Source organism: Plectropomus leopardus, chromosome 19 (assembly GCF_008729295.1).
Source record: "Plectropomus leopardus isolate mb chromosome 19, YSFRI_Pleo_2.0, whole genome shotgun sequence".
Lineage (NCBI taxonomy): Eukaryota > Metazoa > Chordata > Actinopteri > Perciformes > Serranidae > Plectropomus > Plectropomus leopardus.
Genome location: NC_056481.1, coordinates 6,505,290 through 6,525,545, shown reverse-complemented (window position 1 = coordinate 6,525,545; position 20,256 = coordinate 6,505,290). Strand labels below are relative to the sequence as shown.

Here is a 20,256-nt window from a genome sequence, read left to right as displayed (position 1 = left end):
GCACCTGGTGTTCTGCTGCGCCGTCTGTGACAACAGTACACTCGGTGCGCAAGCACGGTATATATATATTTCAGTAGTTCTAGAAAAATTATTTTTGGTGGCAGGTGTTTTAAATGAAAGAATGAAGAATAGTAAAACAGTACTACTTATATACTAGAACTGTGTTTCAAGGCGCAATGCTGATTCTGGTTAAAAATATACAGCCAAGGTATTATGAGTTCCCTACCGTTTATGTAAAACATTTGCAGTGTAAATCCACTCTGACTGCACATAAACTCCTGCTCGGACTCACAGGACTCCAAATGTTTTTCGTGGGTTGAGGTTCAGCATCCAGCAGATCAGTGTTTTATTGTTGTTCGAATGAAGAGTGTCGCATTAACAGCATCATTCCTGTATGGCTTTGTATCATTCTCTTTTAATAGTTCAAAACTTACTTTGCCACGCTGGTCTGGGGTTTAAGGAGGTCTTGGTGAAGTAATTCCGTGTAGATTAACACGGTTTTAAACACTCTTGAGTGACAAAGCTCTTGAACACTTCAGACATGTTAATGAGTCCCTACAGGCGATTGTGGCAAGAGGAGAGCCTGATAATGAGTATAGACCGGGGGCAGATTTGATTTCATCCCCCTGGTTCTTGTTTCTTACCCGACGTACTGCTGACTGAATTTTGCTGCGGGAGGATTAAGTGGACCCTTCTCTATCCAAGTGAGAGAGCTGATAAATAATTCACGCCTCACTCAACAGTGTATGGGAGTCAAGGAGAAGAGGTGAAAGTGGACTGAGCTTCCTCGATGTTTTTAAACAGGCACTTTATCATAATGTCTCAGTGGGTTCCCAATAGCGTTTCTACACATTGGCTCTGGTTCTTTGTTTGGTGGTGTTATAAGGGGGTGAACTGCTGAGAAGTGGAAGTTGGTAAAGGTTACGCTGGAGAGCGCTTTTGGGGATAAGCGCAGATCGTAATTCAGAGCTGTGGTTTAAACTTTGCTGTAGTGTTATCTGAGTTTGATTGCATAATATAAAAAATGAATCTCAAGGGAAATTTTGGTTTTTGTGGTGTTAATAAACTGTTAATTTTTAGTTTTTATCTTACTACAAAGACAATCTGGTTCCCGTCAGATTAGAGAAGTACAACCAAAGCAGTAAAAAATGTCTTTTACTGCTCAGTGTTAGCCTATTAATCAATTAGTCGCTAGACAGAAACTACTTTTTAGAAATGTCAAACTTTTATGTGCTTTATTGCCATTAATTTACTTGATTAATAATGCCATTACTGCATTCATAACCCCCTGATTCAAAAAAGCATAACCCTAATAGAGTGAATATCAGTAAGCATTTACATTTAAACCTTTACATTTAGACAGCAGAGATTTGCATGCATGTATATCATGCAAAACAAAACATGTTAATGCAATAATACACAAACACCCCTCTGCATTCTTACACACATCACTTTTATCAACCAATTTCAGACAACTAGCTCTTCTCAGTTCAAAACAGTCAATGATTTGTAGGATTTTATTAGCAATTTTCTTCAATTTCATAATATGCTGCACTAGTTTTTGCCATTTCTTCATTTGGGGTTCCCAATATTTTTTTGTTTTTGTTAACTAAGCGATTTTCAGTTACAAAAACAAGACTAGGCAAGACTAGGTCAGAACTACTTGAATTTTCAATATGCCTTTTTAACACATAAGAATAGTAGAAGAGTAACTCTTGTCCATTAGGGGTTCCCTTTACCTTCAATTTCTTGTGTTTTTTTTTTTTTTTTTTTTTTTTTTTCAATATATATAAAACAAGAATGGGTCAAAACCTCATATATGGCTGGGCCATGTATAAAATACCAGAGGGTTTTTAATTTAAGACATAATAATAATAATACTGATGATAATTTGTTAAATTTTACTGGTTCAGTAGCTGGCTAGTTGTCTAGCTAGCTTTCTTTTTTAGTTCCAGCATGCTGTCATGTTACACTGGTTACAGAAAATGGGGAACACAGTAATACAGGGCAGTCTGCGCCTGGTCATTTCAAAAGAGCAACAACCAATAGGGAAACACCAACTCTTGCGTCATCACTCACTCACTTGTGGACACACTTCCTTGTTTACCGGGCTGCGGTCCAGCCCAAAAAAGGAAAGAATCAAATTTCCCTCAGAGCGATTAATAAAGTATGCCTTCTTCCTTCTGTCATTCAAAATAAACTCTCACCTTTTTTTCCATTTTTTTTTTTGCAATAACTAAAATACATTCCACGTCAGTATTAAAAGTTGTCACTAAAGTTACATAGAAGGAGACACTTAAGCTCTGAACGTCCTCAAACTAGCACAGAGATGTCTCTCAGATTAGAAAGCCTGTACTGCAGCACATCGTATATAAGCAGCTCTCTATTGTACACGTTTCACTCCTCCACTCAAGTTAACTGAATTAACTCTGGTTTAATATAACTCATGGAGAGTAATTGAATTACAGCTTGCTTTGTGATTTCCCTGTGGAGTTTTCCATTTCGTCCACACCACACTCAGAACACCACCCCTCATGAAAACTGCTGGAAATCACCCACAACATTTTTGTAATGCTTTCAAAATAAATTTATTTGGAAAAATGCTAATATGGTTTTCAACGTGTGAAGCGGCTGTTTGAGTGTGTGTGCGCTGCAGCAGCTTCACTGGCAGCGACTGGCGGCCGACACGATGGCCTGGAAAGTCAACAGGAGTCAGTGTGTCCTGGTAGTCTCGGCCAAACCAGCACCAATCAGCAGAAACAGATGGGTGTTTGTTAAGCAGGACCGGCAACAGTGGAAAGTATGGAGGAGCTTTTTTTTTCTTTTTTTTTTTCCTCTCGTATTTACTTAAAGAACTCCTGACTAGAGCAGACCATTTTAGGGAATGTTTTTCCAGTATTTCATCTTTCTCTGCCCTCATTTTTCCTAATTCCTTCTTTCTTTTAGCTTTTAGTTTTCACTCAACACCTCTCCCTGACCCTATTCTCCCTTCAAGAATCCTCCCTGTGCTCAGTCACATCACTTACGCTCTTTAAACACACATCTGAATGACATATTTGATCGTCGCAGCATGCTACTGACAGCTTAATCCATGCCATAACTCATGTAGGCTCTGATAACATTTGCCAGAGGAAAGCCCGAGGCTGCCATTTGTTTGATGACCCCTCGAGCACCGCAAGAGTTTAGTTATAAAATGTAGTCACACGGGCCTAGTGGTTTGACGTTCCTCAGCCCACAGTGAGGACTGAATCAGGGGGAATTATTCACTAAAGGAGAAACTGGCTGTGGGGAGCAAACTCATGAGTGTCCCATGATTCTCATCAAGCTGCACTCCTATACACACACACACACACACACACACACACAGTTATACATGTGAGCTTTAGAGGAAGCGCTTACTTTAGAAATTACGGAGAATGAGTCATTGTGAAGCTTAATTCACTTGTTTATGAGAAACTGCTTTAATATGATTTTTGAATTGATAAAAGAAGGACAAATGATTTTTAAGTTTTAGTTTGTATAACTTTAACCATTGCTTTTATTGATAACATTCTACTCGCCAAAGTTTTTGCTGAGATCTAGGGACGCAGAAACATCAATACAACAAAGTCATATTGGGCAACATACACATGCAGTTTGTGATATTAACCTGTAGAGCCTGCTTTATTATTACACACACTTGTCATCACTCATCAGCATCTCTCTGTGCACAAAATGCGCTTTTTAAAATCAAGCTTTCGTTAATTTGTTAATTTTTAAACCATCAGAATTTAAACCTTTAAATGCCCGGTTTTTGTCATGATGCCAAAATATTTTCAGATTTAAAACATATAAATATATAATTCAATATACTACATACAAAGTAGATTTTTTTTGCAGCAGCAGCATTTAATGTGGAAATAGCATGTATTTTCTCCATATGACAAATATGGTAAAAATTATATCATCTTCTTACACAGAATGGTATGGATGAATGATGGTGCAACATTTCCACTATAAAATGGCTTTTGGCCACAGTAGAGTTTTGGTAGAAGTTGAGTCTGGTTAAACTTTTTTGCAAGGCGATCCTGTCTGTTTTGCCCTGCCCTCCTACACTGGCACCCACACTGCTCCACCAGACTGATCTATTCAAATCAGTGAGGGGGCTGCAGGTTTTTTGTTTTTTTGTTTGTTTTGTTTTGTTTTCATGCAGAGCCAAAGTCAGTTGGAAGATGGTCTCAGAAGAACAAGCCAACATTATTTTAAAGATGACTTTTTTGGCAGTTTGCCTCGTATGAAAGTTGACAGTGGAGACAGAAAGAAAACATGACGTACAACAAAGAGTCCCAGATTGAATCAAAACTAAGGATATTGTGTCCTAGATCATAAGGCCACGGGGACGCTGCACAAGCAGTTCAGCCAGAGTATCTACACCACTTTATTTAAAGTTGAATCTGAAGGTGAGCACAGCAGAAATGCCCGTAATCCTTGACTGCTGAGAAGAGGGAGAAAGGCATCTTGCCAGCTGTGATAGATTTACGACAGTTTCATAAAAATGTTACTGTTTAACTTTGTTTTCTTTTCCAAGTAAGTTTGGCTAACCTCTTGTTTCAAATCCATCTGAGAGCCTAACTTCATGATTTGTGTCTCATCTGGCTTTTTATTGTGTATATTTGCAGATCTCAGCAAGTACTGTGATGAGTAAGAAGTTTTTATCACCAAAAGGGATGACAGCGAAGCCAGAAAATATGATCCAAATTGCAATAAACTGGACATATCCTTATTATGTTTTTTTAGGGTATTTTTTGTAAATTCCTTAAATTGTTTTTTTTTCAAGGTAGTATGAACATACATGAACAAATTCCACAACCAGATGAACATGACAACTTTTCAAATGTAAAAATGAAAAATAAATAAATGAATATAATCATAATAATCATAAGTAAATGTAAATTTTATCCAGTTCTCAATGAGAGTGTCCTTTCAAATTGATTTTGAATGTCATGACATGCAAAAATAATGCAAGAGGGAACAAAAAGTGGCTCAACGAACAACTGCATTAAGCTCTGTATACGCTGTGCGATTTTGGGCTGTCCCAGACAAAAGATGACGTGGCAAAATCTTTGGTTGTGGCTCTAAAACGGTGGTCTTACGTGGCACAGATAGAGAGGTTCAAGGACAGCCAGGGATAAAACTCTGACAGTGTCAGAAATTTGGTATTAGCATCTCACTGTGTGACTGCTGTTTCGACCTACGTCAACTAACCAACCAATAGAACGAAAGCAGCATGACATGACGCACTGACCAGTGTGACACTGCTAGATGCTGATAAAAACTTTGAGCTCCTGTTGCAAATTTAGCATGCCAAGACGACCACGTTCACATTCTCCTCCTCTACTTTAGATTTTTTTTTGAAACACATAAATGCCACTATAGCAAGTGCTCAATTCATGTTTTTTTCATTTCTCTCCCACCACTACAGGAACATACAATGACACATGCTTATGATGTTTTGTTCTTGCATATTGGCGTTGATGGACCTGCGTCATAGCCTGCAATTCAGTAGGCGTTGTCATTGTACAGTCTGCATACATCAAACTTGTTGTCGTACCCACGTTTATTAGATCCGTGTCACACACTGTAGTTTGCACTAAACTTAAAAGGTTGCTAAAAATCTGTCTGTAGGAGGCTTAATTCTGACAGTCTGTATCTGTCTTTTGCCCAGGTCCCCTCCGAGGCCCAGTCCAGGCAGTCTTCACTATTCAGACGAGGACGTCAGCACAAAATACAACGACCTGATCCCTGCAGAGAGCAGCAGTCTGACTGAGAAACCCTCTGAAATCTCGGACTCACAGGTGCAATACTTGTTTTTATATTTTGTCTTGTATGGCCTCTGTATGTAAAACGTTCGTCTGTCTGCATTCAGTCCGTATTTGTATCCGTCTGTGTGTGCACAGTGTCATCCTTGAATTCCCTGAGAATTCAGCTTTGCATTGTCGGCTTGTCGTGTCAGTTCACACTGTCCACACAGTGTCCTTTCTCTGTGGCTCACCTGAATGCATTTGGCTCGCAGAGGTCATGAGATATAGCTACAGTAATGCAAAAGGAGAGATGAGAGATTAATGACTCTGCTCACTGGCGGCAAAGCAGTTTTTAGACCAGCCAGTGACCTGTGGAGAATGTCACTCGGAGAACATCCACCTGCGATCCAGGCCACTGCACTCAGCCACAGCACTTGTTATGTAAGACGGCGAGGGCGCAGGAGTTTATTTTAGAGCTAGTTATGTATTGGAAGTTGCTGCTCCAGCCAGGCAGGCTGTCCAAGTTTCCTACTCAAGTCAGGTCAGAGTCAGTAAAATTCATCTCAGAGGAAAACTTAGAATACTGTATTGGCTTTTCACTCCTCTTCTGTGGCCTCATTAGCGTTATAAGTAGTCGAAAATCATAGTTTTGAATTTTTAAAGTGCTCTAAGCAGACACTGATAGATGAACAAGTATTGCCAAAATGTCTGCGTTTGCTCTGTGCTGAGCCAAACTGCTTTTGCCCAGTAAGAGAGTGCAATCGATTAATTGTGATTTTCTCTATCTGTCCATTGATCAGTCTGTGTGCCGCCCTCCCTCATGTCTCTCATTCCCTGTTTTTTTATTTTGGATTTCTCCCTTTTACTGTTACATGTTCTTTTATCTGATTTCCCCTATGTCCTCTATGCATATATGTTGTTTCTGTTTTTGTTTACGTCGCCTCCCTCCCCGGCTCTCTTGCGGGCTGCAGTCTGGTTTTGATCCAAGTCAGATGAAAGCATCAGAGGGGGGTGGTGGTCCTGAATTCCCCTTTGCTTTCAGGCCTTCTCTTTTATCTACAAATTCTTTAGGCATTTCTGAAATTATCTTCTCTCAGCTCCCTCGTGTGAATACTGCAGCCAGAAATCTCTCCCCACCTGGCCTTATCGGGACCTAAGTCCTATTTCCAGATCAAATGAAAATCTCCCCACAATGAATCGTTACGGACAGGACCTTTCGCAGCACGATAACATCCCCTCAAATGAATCATTTCGTCATTTCATCGCCTGTCTGACATATCTAGCGTTCGCACTTGTGTATTGTCAAACAACGCAGCCTGAGATGACGATGCCCGCCTGCTGCCGCGCTGCACCTTCAAGGCTCTGACGCTGGCTTTGATGAGCTGAAACACACAGAGCCCTGCCTGTTACCCTCCGCCATGGCCCTGACAGGCCACTGTATCAGCACCCAATGGTGCTTCGGAGAAACCCAGGAATGCTCTTTGAAGTTTTATTGAGCGGATAACTCTGAGCTATCAGTGTGACATTGTGCCGTCTGTCCTCTTTAATCCCCGGGGGCTCCGCCAGAAGGTATAAGTTGACTATTGTGCTCCTCCTCAAGAGGGGATTTGGAGGAAGCGAACATTGACTTGGCAAAGCAACAAGGCCACCATTACTGCTCTGCTCCCCTGCAAGCACATCCCTATTGACTTTTTTTTTTCCTTTAGAGTATAGGCTTTCTCATTTTGCAAGGTTGTCTCCGTGGCACTGTCTTTGTGTGTCATTTAAGGCTGAAACCAGTCAAAGATAGATGATCTCATCTCTGACTCAGAGACGGATAGATCACGCTCTCTCTGCAGAGCGGCATTCTGTGGGAGAGGAATGAAAATGTCTGCTTTCTGTTACATGCTTACTCTCTGATTTCTTTCCTCTCCGTCTATCTTACTCTCTCTGCACCCTCCCACTCTCTGTCTCTCTGGCTACTGCCTCTTTGGCTGGCGCTCAACCGAGAATACTTTCTGTAATGTTTGGATCGTCTGTCGTGACAACGCACTGCTTTGTTTTGACTGGCCCAGTCTGAAGTATGATGTCATAACCCAGAATAAAGGAAAATAATGACCGAAAGTAAATTACGTTTTATCATGCCTCCGAGGCGGCAACAGCTGTGGCCAGAGGCATTATGTTCTTTGTGTTTTCCGTACGTCCGTCCCATTCTTGTGAACATGACATCACAAATACACTTTTTGGGATTTTTTTCAAATTTGGCACAAACATTCACTCGGACTCAAGGATGAGCTAATAAATATCAGCGGTCATAGCTCAAAGGTCAAGGTCACTGTGATCTTGTCTGTCACATTCTTATGATCACGATATCTCAAGAACACCTTGAGGGAATTTCTTATAATTTGGCACAAATTTAACCTTTGGTGGTCAAGGTCACTGTAACCTCACAAAACATGTCTTTTGACCTTTGGTGGTCAAGGTCACTTAGGCAAAATTTTACACAGATGTCTAATAGAATAAAATGTTGAAGTGATTACACTTTTTTATCCAAAACCTCTAAGGTATGCTTCACTGCGACATCATAACTTTCTGCGCTTTTTCTGGCGCTTATTCAGTGCCATAACTCAGGAACAGAAGGGAAGACTTTTGGCCAGACACTGAATTCGTGACACTAATCTTGGGTGTCTACCTTGAAACTGTGCTGATTGTATAGATTGTTTCACAGAACGTTTTCAGACATGGGTGTAAACTGTAAGTGCAATTTGACTGTAGCAGGGAGGCATAGGACTGTGTGGTGGTAATTCGAGTTTTTAATAATTTTAAGGCGTGACAGGATGGTGTAGAGAGACAGAAATGTTCTGCGAGAGATGAAAACTGGCGTCATATAGTCCCTTTAACTACAGATGGTTGACAAATTAAAGAAAAGGGGAAAAAATGAGAAATGCAACGAAAGCACAAGCCCCCATTACTGTCATTAAAGTCCACCAGTCTGGGACAGCACTAATTCCCAACAAAATCCCTTGATTATACTTGTTTTGATTTGAGCAACATACATTAAAGCAGCAAGCAGGGATTGGAGCTGCTAAGGAGGCCTATATCCCTGCCTTGATGATGACAAAATACAACTTTACTTTGATGCAGCAGGCTTTTTCATTATGCCAGAAACATATTTTCCTCGTCCCTGTTTTTCCCTCCACTCTAATCTTTTTTTTTCTCTACACAGAAATCGCTGAACGCACACAAAAATGTATGTACTCTGAATGTCTCTGGACTTTTTAATCCCCCTCGAGCCCCACATATACTGTCTTTGTCTCCGGGGACCCCTGCTGCGTCCACTTCATCAATGAGAGTGACATAGACAGCCCCTCCTTTTCTCCCCCTCCTCTTTGCAATAATCCATAACTAGAGGACAAAGGACTGACCCACTCTGTGGTATTGGGGTATGCATCAATTTTTCAAGGGGGGATGGGGGATATGTTTGCCGGGAGATTGTGTTTTCAGTCTCATGCTAGTATATAAACCATTGAGAAGTAAAATTCAAAGTTATTTACAAGCATTTTTAACACTTGATTAATTGTAAGTTTCTTGGCGGAACATCTTTAGGCATAAATACAAATAGAAACAAGAATATATTAAACATTTATATGACACCATGCGTCATTTTCAGTTGAACTCTCTCTAGACTGAGGTCAAAGGTCAAAGTTGATGGTCTGAACACCTGCCCTATTTGCTGATAATGACTAATATATTTTCCCTGGGTCTGGAAGCTTTGAATCCGGCCACTCCACCGTGTTCAGGTTGATTGATTTGTCTGGCATTGTGACATGAAATAACAGTTTCTCAGTTAAAATAAGAAATGACCAATGAGCGCCGCAGGGGGACTTGATTAGCCAATCAGTGCCTTGCATGGTATCAATGCTGTTAGTTACTCAAGCTGTTGTCAAACAGTGTGCTGGAACCAATGAGGAGTAGCAGTAACAATGGCGAGCGCTACAGACTATATATGGCTGTAGTCGAGGCTGCTCTAAATCTAAATCAATGTCTTCTCAATACTGAGTGACACAATAGTTTGTTTTACTTCGCTCGAGGGTTGGGCAAAATATCAATTATAGTCCAAGCTTGTTCCACGTGGACTCTGTAAAGAGACTACATTGCAAACGTTGTGTATATTTAAACTTATTACAGTTATACTTTGTTTAACTTTTATTTAACTCTTAACTTTATTTAACAGTACTTTATTTCACTTTATTATAACATTATTTTATTTAAGTTTTTCATAACAGTGCTGTTTTCACTTTATTATAGCAGCTGTTTAATTAACTTTACTATAACAGTACTGTTACTTTATTTAACTTCATCATAACTGTAGTTTATTTAGTAGTTTTTTGTTTTTTTTAATAGAGATTTAAATATCTTGAGGTATATATTGTGAATTGTGATATAGCCTAAAATATCATAATATAACTTATGGACCATTTTGCCCAGCCCTACTTCACTCCGCTTCACTGGACTTAAAATGGGTCTCAAGTGACAAAATGAGTGTGACAATCTGTCTGATAATGTCTGATTAATTTTGGCCTATTTTATTAAACATCCATTCTTATATTTTTGTGTCTCCCACATTGTTCTCTCTTCTATGACGTTAGTGATTGTAAACAGGAACACAGTGAAACTTTATTAGGCTGATGATAAAATAAACTACTGTCAAGAGGTTTCACCAGTTAATTGGATAGATGTCTTAATCTCTTTCTCTGCCTAATTTAACATCGTAATGATGAAAAAATGTTTAATAATTGTCACTGGCAGGCTGGTGTGTGTCTGTCTTACACGTCTCCCTGCATAAATAAGATAGCTGGTTCCCGGGAGGCTGAGGTGCAGTGCTGCATTTCATGCCTTAAGTCTGTTTCTTTCACAGCATTCGGCTTTCGTAATTAGCTCGTAATGAGTCCAAGTAAGGAGCTGTTTCATGGGCCGTGCTGCCCCAGAGGTAAACCGTCAAGCATCTCCACTGTAGATTCCTCAATTGGATCCTTGAGTTATTTCTGTTAAAGAGTGATGATGAACCAACAGGAGGACAGATTGCAGCGGTTTACACTCGTACATAGAACATCTCAAGAGTCAGAACATCTGTTACGCACACTCCACAGCCAGGCAGGAGTACGACGCAATTCACTGTGTCAACACTTGGTCTGCACTCACTCTTTCTCACTACCCCACACACACAACTGGAGTGGTGTTTCATCTCTCAATGCAGTGTTAATTCTTTTGGAGTGAGGTAATACCGCTTGAAGTGGCTCACTATGTCTTGTTGGTCCACTGCGAATGGATCTTGTAATTGTGTTGTGGGGTTGCTAAACACGTTGGCATGACTGGAATGCTTTTCAACACTGGTTGGCCTCAAGTATTTACCACTGGGTACCAATATTATAAATGACAACAAAAACAGACAGCCGTTGATCCATCTCACAGCCCTGCCCCCCTAAATGAGAGGAACAATTATATAAAGGAAAGTTTAAGTCCCCCTCCAAATGAGCTTTTCTTTTGTTTGTGTCCCCTAAAATGTTTGAGTTGACTATACAGCCTGTTTTCTACTGCCGAACCTACTTATACCTGCTAACATCTGGCTTTTTAATGTAATGGGAAAGTTTATAATCAGCATTCACACGCAGGTCAAATGACTCTGCAGTAGTCTCACATATTTATCGACTCCAGCTCCGATTGGCGTTGCTGGAAATACAACACTCGGGTGAACGCACTAATTTTAGCCCCTTTGCCAGTAAGATGCAATGATGGGCTGTACAAATTACCATCCATTTCCATCCAAGCAGCACTCAGACATCATTCCAAATTTAGTTTGTTTTAAAGAGAGACTGAATAAATAAGAGAGATAAAAAAAAGAAGTCACCACTGTAACATTTTTACTGGCCTCCACGCTGCCTTCTTATGTTTACTCAGCCTGTCCATGACGTCGAACATGAAACATGAAAACAACACCCACCCCGATATATAACAACTCATTTGGCAGATAGCTGATATCAATATATCTGCGTTTTCCCACCTGATTTTAGTGATCATCAATTCTTTGGATGGATAGTATCGTGCATCCCTAACATTCATGTAGACAGTATGAGAAAATAATGTTTTTGTTTTTGTTTTGTTTTGTTTACATTAAAGCAAGTAAACATATTTTAGCAAAAACAACATAATACAAGTATGAACATGACAATGAGTATAGGGAGCTTTTTAAAAAGTCTGATCATTGTGATCAACTTGTGGATGTTGAGCCAAACCTTGCTGTGCACAGTGTCTGCCTTTGATTAGTTTGGGGTGGAAACGAGCAGGGGGGAGGGGATCCATTTCCTTTGTTTAGAACTAAAAAAAGATCAGAAAAGCAGAAAAGCATTGTCTGTTTGGACTTTTATAAATTCTGCTGACAACTAAAAGAGAAAAGTCTTTCTACAGGGCTTTAGTATAGGAGCCGTGAGCCATGTTGAGGCAGGGGGAAATCTGAGTCTGCTGCCATATGTATCACATATGTGTTGTGCTCTGGAGTGTATCTTTCGAGTGCGTGCCAACAGCCGTGTTTCTGTATGTATGAGGAGATTGAACATGATAATATGAGGGAGTGAGAGAGAGCAAAGAACCTTGAGACAATTATCAGCACCATCTTTACTGTTGTGGAAAGAATAGGCCTTTGTTGCTGTTCTTTTGTAAGACTGAATGTAAAGTCCAAGTAGCTTCTTTGGGAAATTATCCAACTTGACTGTGCATTAGTTCATCTCAGCCAGGTGATTAATCACATGCTAGTGAGCCAATTGGCAGCTTGCTTTCAAGGCAATTAGTTGACCATGAGCAATCCCCGCCGAGTGTTCAATGACCACATTGCTTTCAGTTTGACACATGGAATGTTTCGTGACATGAATACAATAGTGTTTCCAGCCTGGCCTGCAGCAAGATGGGGGGTCAGGGACGCGAATGTGCTGAGGATTATGGCTATTTCTCCACAGATGGGTTGAAGGGAATTCAAACTGACTTCAGAATAAGAAAAAGAATGTACTTCCTTTCCAGTAAGCCCCTAAAATCACACTTTCTATGTCTGAAATTGCACTTTTCGACAGACGTTGTGTTAGACTTTCTCATTATCTGTTTCTTCAATTGTGGCACAAATGTCCACTTGGACATTTAATAATGAACATATTAGATTTTGGTGGTCAGTGCTGAAGTAACTGTGACCTAGCATCTGTCTCATTCTCGTAAACATGGTATCTCAAGAACACCTTGAGGTAATTTCTTCAAATTTGGCACAAACGTCCACCTGGACTCAAGATTACACTGATACAATTTTGATGTTCAAAAATCACTCTGTTCTTGCATCCGTCTCATTCTCGTAAATGCAATATCTCAAGAAGGTCTTTCTTCAAATTTGGCACTAGCGTCTACTAGAACTCAAGAGTTAATTGATTATATTATGGTTGTCAAAAGTCAAGTTCACTGTAACTTTGCATCCGTCTCATTCTCATGAATGCAAATTTATTGAGATTTGGCACAAACGTCCACTTAGACTCAATAATGAACCAATTAGAATCTGGTGGTCAAAAGTCAAAGATAAAGGTTAATCTGACCTCAAAAACTGTTACTTGACTGGTTCATGGAGGCAGACAACTGCCAGGCAGTATTCATATTTTAAGCATTTCACGCTGTTCACCCAGAATGGCACAAAGGACCTATATGTACATGTATGACGTATCTCTAATCTTATTATCGTCATGACAGGGCCATTTGAATCATTCTGTTATGGTGATGTACTGTAAAACCCATTGTTTTGTTCACCCATAGGAGGCGCTGGTGTTTTCATATGGGACAGGTGGCCTACATACACTTCCACTGCATTTGGTGAGGTTCCTGTGGCTGCCTGCTTTGAATGTTTGTAGCCTTTTAGGCGACTGGTTCCTACTGCTAGTCCCCATCCAATCCTCTCCCTCAGACCCCCATTACAGGTTTTATGTGCAACACAACACCAAACCCTGCCTTGCTGGCGTGGTGCGGACACAAAACTCTTACCTCCTGAACATACTGATTAATAAGTCCTAAGGATAAATTTGCCATCTTGTGTTGATGGTCCGTTTCCAATGCACGCTTCAGTAACAAGTCATCCGTCCGTGATCATGCTTTGACCATTTTTGGTGTCCATGTGTTCTTGTGCTGTGTTGTAAATGTAAGTGTGTGTGCATGTGTGTGTTGTTCAGAGAGGAGTGACTGTGAATTGATGACTTCTGCGCAGAGTAAATCAATAACTTCATGTTCATTTACATTTATAGCCTCAGCATTTCTAACTGCCCCACATTGGAAACACCACAGTCACCCGCACTAACGCTATACGTGAAAGTCTTTATTTGTTTCTTTCACAGGGCAGCGATAGCGAGTATGAGGTGGACCCCAACCGACAGAAAACCCACTCCTTCGTCAACCACTACATAAGCGACCCAACTTACTACAACTCTTGGCGCCGCCAACAGAAAGGTATCTCCCGGGCACAGGCCTACAGCTATACCGAATCCGAATCGGGCGACCCAGATCACTGCGCCCCACCGCCGCTGCCTCCTCTACCACCACTGCCCCCCCAGCTCAGCTCACCTAGCCCTCAGCCTCAGCAGGCCCAGGGCCAGCCTCAGGGCCCGCCCCAGGTGCAGCCCCAGGGCCAGGGCAGCCTGTTCAGACCCAAAGGTAGCCGGACTCCCACCCCCTCCCAGCAGAGCTCCAACCCCCCCAGCCAGCACAGCACCCTCTACAGGCCCCCCAGCAGCCTAGCTCCTGGCTCAAGGGCCCCAATCGCTGGCTTTTCCTCCTTTGTGTGAAAAATACGGAAAAAAACGGACATTTCTGGAAAAAATCTTGTGCTGAAGGAAAACACAGAACCCGATCAAATTCTTTCTTGTCATCACTTTTTCAATTTTTTTTAAAGATTTTTTTTCATTAGTCAGTCTGGATACACGCGGAACAACACTATGAGACTTTTCGGAGCACTTTTTTTTCCCCTTTTTTTTTTAATATCGTTTAACGTGTGGAAGTTTAGATTTCTCTCACCAGTTGATAAAATACTGCATCATCTTTTCGCTTTTATTTTTGCCATTTGAGCTTTTTGCATGATTTTATGTCTTTTTTTTTACACATTCAAACGGTAATCTCTTCGATTCTGTACAAAGTCATAAGAATCTTTGGAAACAAACACACACACACACACACACACACACATAAATATATATAAATATATATATAGTAGATGTACCTAAAAGACAAAATCAAGTCAATGCGGCGTGTGCATTGATGGAAATAACAATATGACGGAGCCATATTGTGGAAGCGAAAGAACAAGTGTTTGACTGGATGTAAAAACAACAAAAAAGAGGAGACGTGGATGTAGAATTCATGCCAAATTGAACAAATTTTAACGTGTTGGCCGGGAGAGTTTTAAGCAGACGTTGGCGAAACAATCCATGGAAACGGCTCTCTGGCGCCCAGCACACAAATAAATAGGAAAATGGGACAACTGTGTCAAATGTCGATGCCGTGCCCGAAGGATCCTGCAGATATATGAAATGGGTGTATATCTGTCCAAGTGTTTGAGTCTTTTCGTGAGTGTTCCAGTGGATCAAAGATGCCTTGATAGAGAAACACGTATTTATGATACCCGGCGCCAAACTGCTGACGGTGCCCTGGACTGCAGCGGCATCAAAACGGCTGTCCTCGAGAGCCTTTCTTTTAATCCTGACAGATGTGGGCTGTGAATTAATTTGCATTCACGACCCATATTTTTTTCCCACCCTTCGCTGGCTCACACACAAACATCATCCTGCATACTGAAACGCTTTGAAATCGGAGACCGTCTGAAGTCGACCGGGACAGTCACACGTGGGCACAGCTGCTAAAATGTTAAGATTTTGATAAGATTTTTTTTTTTTCCCTTCCCGGCTGATATAAAATCTTTTGTCATCGCTCACAATCACAGGGCAGCGCTGAGAGCTGCGCTAAGAGATGATGTCATCGAATTGCCTCACCTCTTCCCCCTTTTGTGTAATCAACCACTCTGTACTATTCAGGTGTGACTGTATCGTCCCAAATGCTAATGCGCGTGCGAGTGCATGTGTATGTGTGTGTGCGATTACACTTCTCGTGCGTTGAGCTTTACAGGTCCATTCACTGTGTGTCTGGTTATTACGAGATTGTCCTGCAGCATCTGTAAACCTGCCTGGAGTAACGCCACAGTGGGCCGGCGCGTCCTGCCGCTGTCAGGCGCTCTCATAACGCTATAGTGAAGACTCAGTGGTGTGTTCCTAGTTTTCATAGTTTAAAAAAACAAACAAAAAAATGTCATCTTATTTTTTTTCTTCTCTGTGGGGTGATTTCATTGTACGCAACAAAAGCTTATCATGCAGAATCTGAATGAATATATGATCACAGTACATTTCTGAAATAAATTATTTTTGAATGTTAGCGGTTCTGATGCTTAATTAAAAACTACAGGGGAGATGGGTGGAGACAAAACATGAAAATACTGATAAAGAAACTACTAACCTAATCTAAAGCAACATTTTGACTAACAATGTCTCCTCACTGATTTCCGTGCAACTTCGGCAAAAAGTACGTAGTCATTCAGAAATTTCAGCACAGCCCATGAGGCCATTTTCACTGCGAATCCTCTCCTCACCCCGATCACCGCTCTTTCACAGTGAAGAAACAACATAAGCATGCCGATGCCGATTGCACAGCAATAGTCTGCTATTCATTAATGACCAGTAAAAACTGACCTGGAGTGACTCTAGAAATATGGTATTTCACCTGGAGGGGCGTGGTTTTGCAGGATGCTGCAGTGCACCCTTCAACGAGCCTCGTAACCGTCAGCCCGTGCTCTACGTGCACGTTCATACTTTTTATGATAACCTGCCTGCACTTTGGTTATCGGGTCGGCTATCCCCACAGGCCCCTCAAATCGATATAATTGCAACTTTAAATGTTTTGCGGTATGCTGTTAATGTGATAATATGTGGTAATGTTAACCCGATGGAATTTATCTGACACGTTATCAGCATCTGCTTTCATCAAAATTTTCAGTCTGTCTGTCAAACTTCAGTCATTTTGTTTGCGGCAAAATGAATCTAATGGGAGAAAAAAAAAATGACCAAATTTTATAACCAAAATAATAATTAAGACTAAGAAATAAATAAGATAAATGATCATAACCCAAAAAAGGAAAAAAGAAATTCTAGTAGGCTACCAAAAGTTTAATTTTATTTGCAATATTGATCATTTATATCAGAAAAAGTTGATCATTTGAATCTGTGCATCGATACAATACTGCCTTGCAAAATGTTGCGATACTTTGCTGTATGAATTCGTGACGAAACGATCCAACACGAGCCGACCACAAAACACATCAGTCACCCAACGTACGGCAGCGCCTCTGGGTAAAAATACCATATTTTAGGCAGTCATGCTTCATGTGTAGCCCACTATCACTCATTATCAGTCTTAGAAGAAAGAATCTAAACTAAGGGCTATTTTTAGTGTGCACAGGTCTTTGATTAGTATTTCCAGCTAAACATTGAAAGTGTCATTAATGGCGTTTTACCTTTAATGAGATGTCATGAAAAGATCAAAGGAAAACATGCAGAAATGTGAGCGTGCCGGCGATGCTCTGTGTGTATGTAAGCACACGCTGTAGGTAGATCCGTCTATGGCTAATTAGTTGATGAAATTTCACCTAACCTTAGTGTGACTCAGGGCAGCAGTAAATTAGATCAGCGTTGATGCTGTGAAATCCTGTTATCTGGTTACAAATGTCCCCTCAGGACTTCTTCATCTTCCTCTGTGCTCCCCGATAACCGCAATTCATTAGCTCATCATTTGTACCGCGGCCGACTAAAGTGGCTCAGCTGGCTCCTTTAAAATCAACAAAAAGTGATACCTGCTTGTACTCAAAGGCGATGAATTTTGAGGAAGTACCTGGACTAACAGACACTTGCATGACAGAAGCACATGTTCACTGTCAGACGGTGTTAGATGATAATTGGATCACAGTCAACTTGATCCGGGGCTAACCCACTAAACACGTCGGCATGAGAAGACAGGAGATTAGATGGGATAGGATGGAGCAGGGAATTGGAACGAGCGCGTCCAGAGCGCTAATCCCCTTTTTTGAAAACACATGGGAAATTTCCCTGTGACACAAGAATCACAGACAAGAGGCATTTCACTCTCCGAAAAAAAAAAAAATTTCGTCTGTTTCTCTTTTGCTCTCCCTCAGGAAATGAATGACAAAAAAGAGCGAGCTGGTGGTCCCTGTTAAAAAGGGAGCCCAAGGTACTAAATAGCCCTGATGAGCTTTGAGAACACACAGTTGGAATAATAAAGGATTCAGACAGAAGGTGCAGTTCAAAGGAATTTGAAACCCTGAATTTAATTGCCTCATTTGTGCGCTTCACTGAGGGGGGTTTGGGGATTTGAAGAGGATATACTGGCAGTTGGAGAAGGGATACTAATTTGAGAAAAGGGGATGTTCCCTGAGTGGCGTCCATGAATGCCTTTCTAATGTACTGTGCGGTGGATGCTTAAATTGGTTTTTGACTTAATGCGCATTATGGGAAAGAGCACGAAAATGACCGTAGCCATTTTGTTACGTCCCTTTGCCACAGCCAGTTTGGATGCACATTAGTTTCCACAGTGATTTTCACGCGAGATCTACTTAGTGATCTGAGGCGCCTGAAAGTTGTAACAAAAATTGCCGGAAATGTTGGATTAAGTAAAATTTTAGGGTTCGTACAGTCAGGAAAAACCTGGAAAATACATAAAATTTACAAATACCAATTTGCAGGCCTAGAAAAGTTTTGTAAAATTAAATGTACTCTGAAAGTTTTGGAAAAATCATATAAGTTTGTTTCACAACCTGTATAATAACAAATGATGTGTCCAAGGAAAGGCGGAAATTTAAATTACAACAATAATTTCTGTTTTTATAGTCTCCAGCTTTATTTATTTATGTATTTTTTTTTTTTTACCAATTTTTAGGGGAAAAAATGCATTTTTTTAATTGCCAATTTTTTTTTTTTTAAAAAACTGCAGTTTTTTTTAAATCGCCATTTTTTTCATTAAGAATCAACAAATGTTTTAACTGAAAAAAACACCAAAACTTTTATTTAAAATTTGCCCCCCCCACCCAAAAAAAAAATCATCAAAGTCTTTTCTTTCTAATGCAATTTTTTGGCATGACTCCCCTTTTGTGCCCCCCCCTTATAAATAACGAACAGTCCCTTAGTTATATTAAAAATATTCAGTTCTAATCTCATAATGAATGCAGTATTTTTTAAAATAACATATATTTAAAAAATATAGAGAAAGGTTTATATATAGTAATGAAAAAGAACTGGGAGTTTTTTTCATTACTAGGAGTATCAATGGTTGTTTAAAAGAATGTATGGTATTTAAAATTTCCCTCAAACTTGTGGAAAAGTCATGTACATTTATTCGTTAAAATGTGTATGAACTCTGACATATGGTCACAATTATTTTTAGCACTATTGGTCTGTCCAGTTGACGGATAACCATGAGAAAAGAGAGTCCCTCGTGTCCTAATTTCTTACTGTAGCCTTTCTGGGCTGTATGTCTTATATAACACAAAGCCACACAAGGAAGCAATAATTGAATAAGGGGCCCTGCTTCAGGGTACGTTTTTTTGTCCCGTATATCCTCACTGAAATTCTGACGAAACCGAGACACAACTCCCCATAAAACTCTGCACCACTAATAGGTCCATCATGTAGTAATATAAAAATCTGATGATATTTACAGGTGAGGTTTTAACAAACAGGTGGGCGTTAGCAAGAGTTAAAGTTCACACATGAGAGCCAGATGACGGTTGTAACCACACACTCATCTCTACATGACCTGAATGTGTTATGCATCGAAGGTTGTAAATTTGCTTTGTGTGTGTGAAATTAAAGACCCTTTTTAAGGTTATGTGGACATTGTCAAAATTGATTGGAGTTAACCCATATTCCTGTCACAGCTACTAGTACTAATACAAATCTTTGGACCAAATATTTGGACCTATGTGTAGTATTTGCCCTAATGCTACAGATCATACATGGGAAAAACATTAATGACTGCTTGCTACAAAGAGTGAGCCCAGTGGACCAACTTGCAATAGACTTCAGGCAACAGAAACTTTAAAAAGTAACTTTATTCATGCAGGGAAGGAAAAACTGCATTTTTCAGAGCAAAACCAGGACTGAGCATTAACAAGACTGAGGTTCAAAATCTTCTGCAGAGATGTTAAACTGCAGGAGGAGTAATGAGCAGACCGAGAGGCAGGGAAGGACGAACGAGGGTGATTCAGTTATGGCCTTCACTTTTCGGTCATCAAATCTTGGTGTTTTTCGCAGTTTTTGCAACTTTAAATGCTATAGCGTGTCTCAACACGCTATTTTATGCTGTTTAGAGG

General features: G+C 40.4%; 1 protein-coding gene across 4 annotated transcripts in view; it reads left to right on the top strand.

Annotated features, from left to right (window-relative positions):
- The window catches only part of sdk2b (sidekick cell adhesion molecule 2b), a 375,326-nt gene extending 359,297 nt beyond the window's left edge, over nucleotides 1-16,029 (top strand). For 2 of the 4 annotated variants that reach the window (XM_042508529.1, XM_042508528.1), the window contains exons 44-46: nucleotides 5,705-5,834; nucleotides 13,599-13,655; nucleotides 14,171-16,029. In XM_042508529.1, coding sequence (XP_042364463.1) covers nucleotides 5,705-5,834; nucleotides 13,599-13,655; nucleotides 14,171-14,617 — 634 coding nt within the window. In that variant the 3' untranslated portion in view covers nucleotides 14,618-16,029. The remainder of the gene's footprint in view (nucleotides 1-5,704; nucleotides 5,835-13,598; nucleotides 13,656-14,170) is intronic. The other 2 variants (XM_042508531.1, XM_042508530.1) reach the window with 1 other exon arrangement.
- Nucleotides 16,030-20,256: the final 4,227 nt, after the last annotated feature.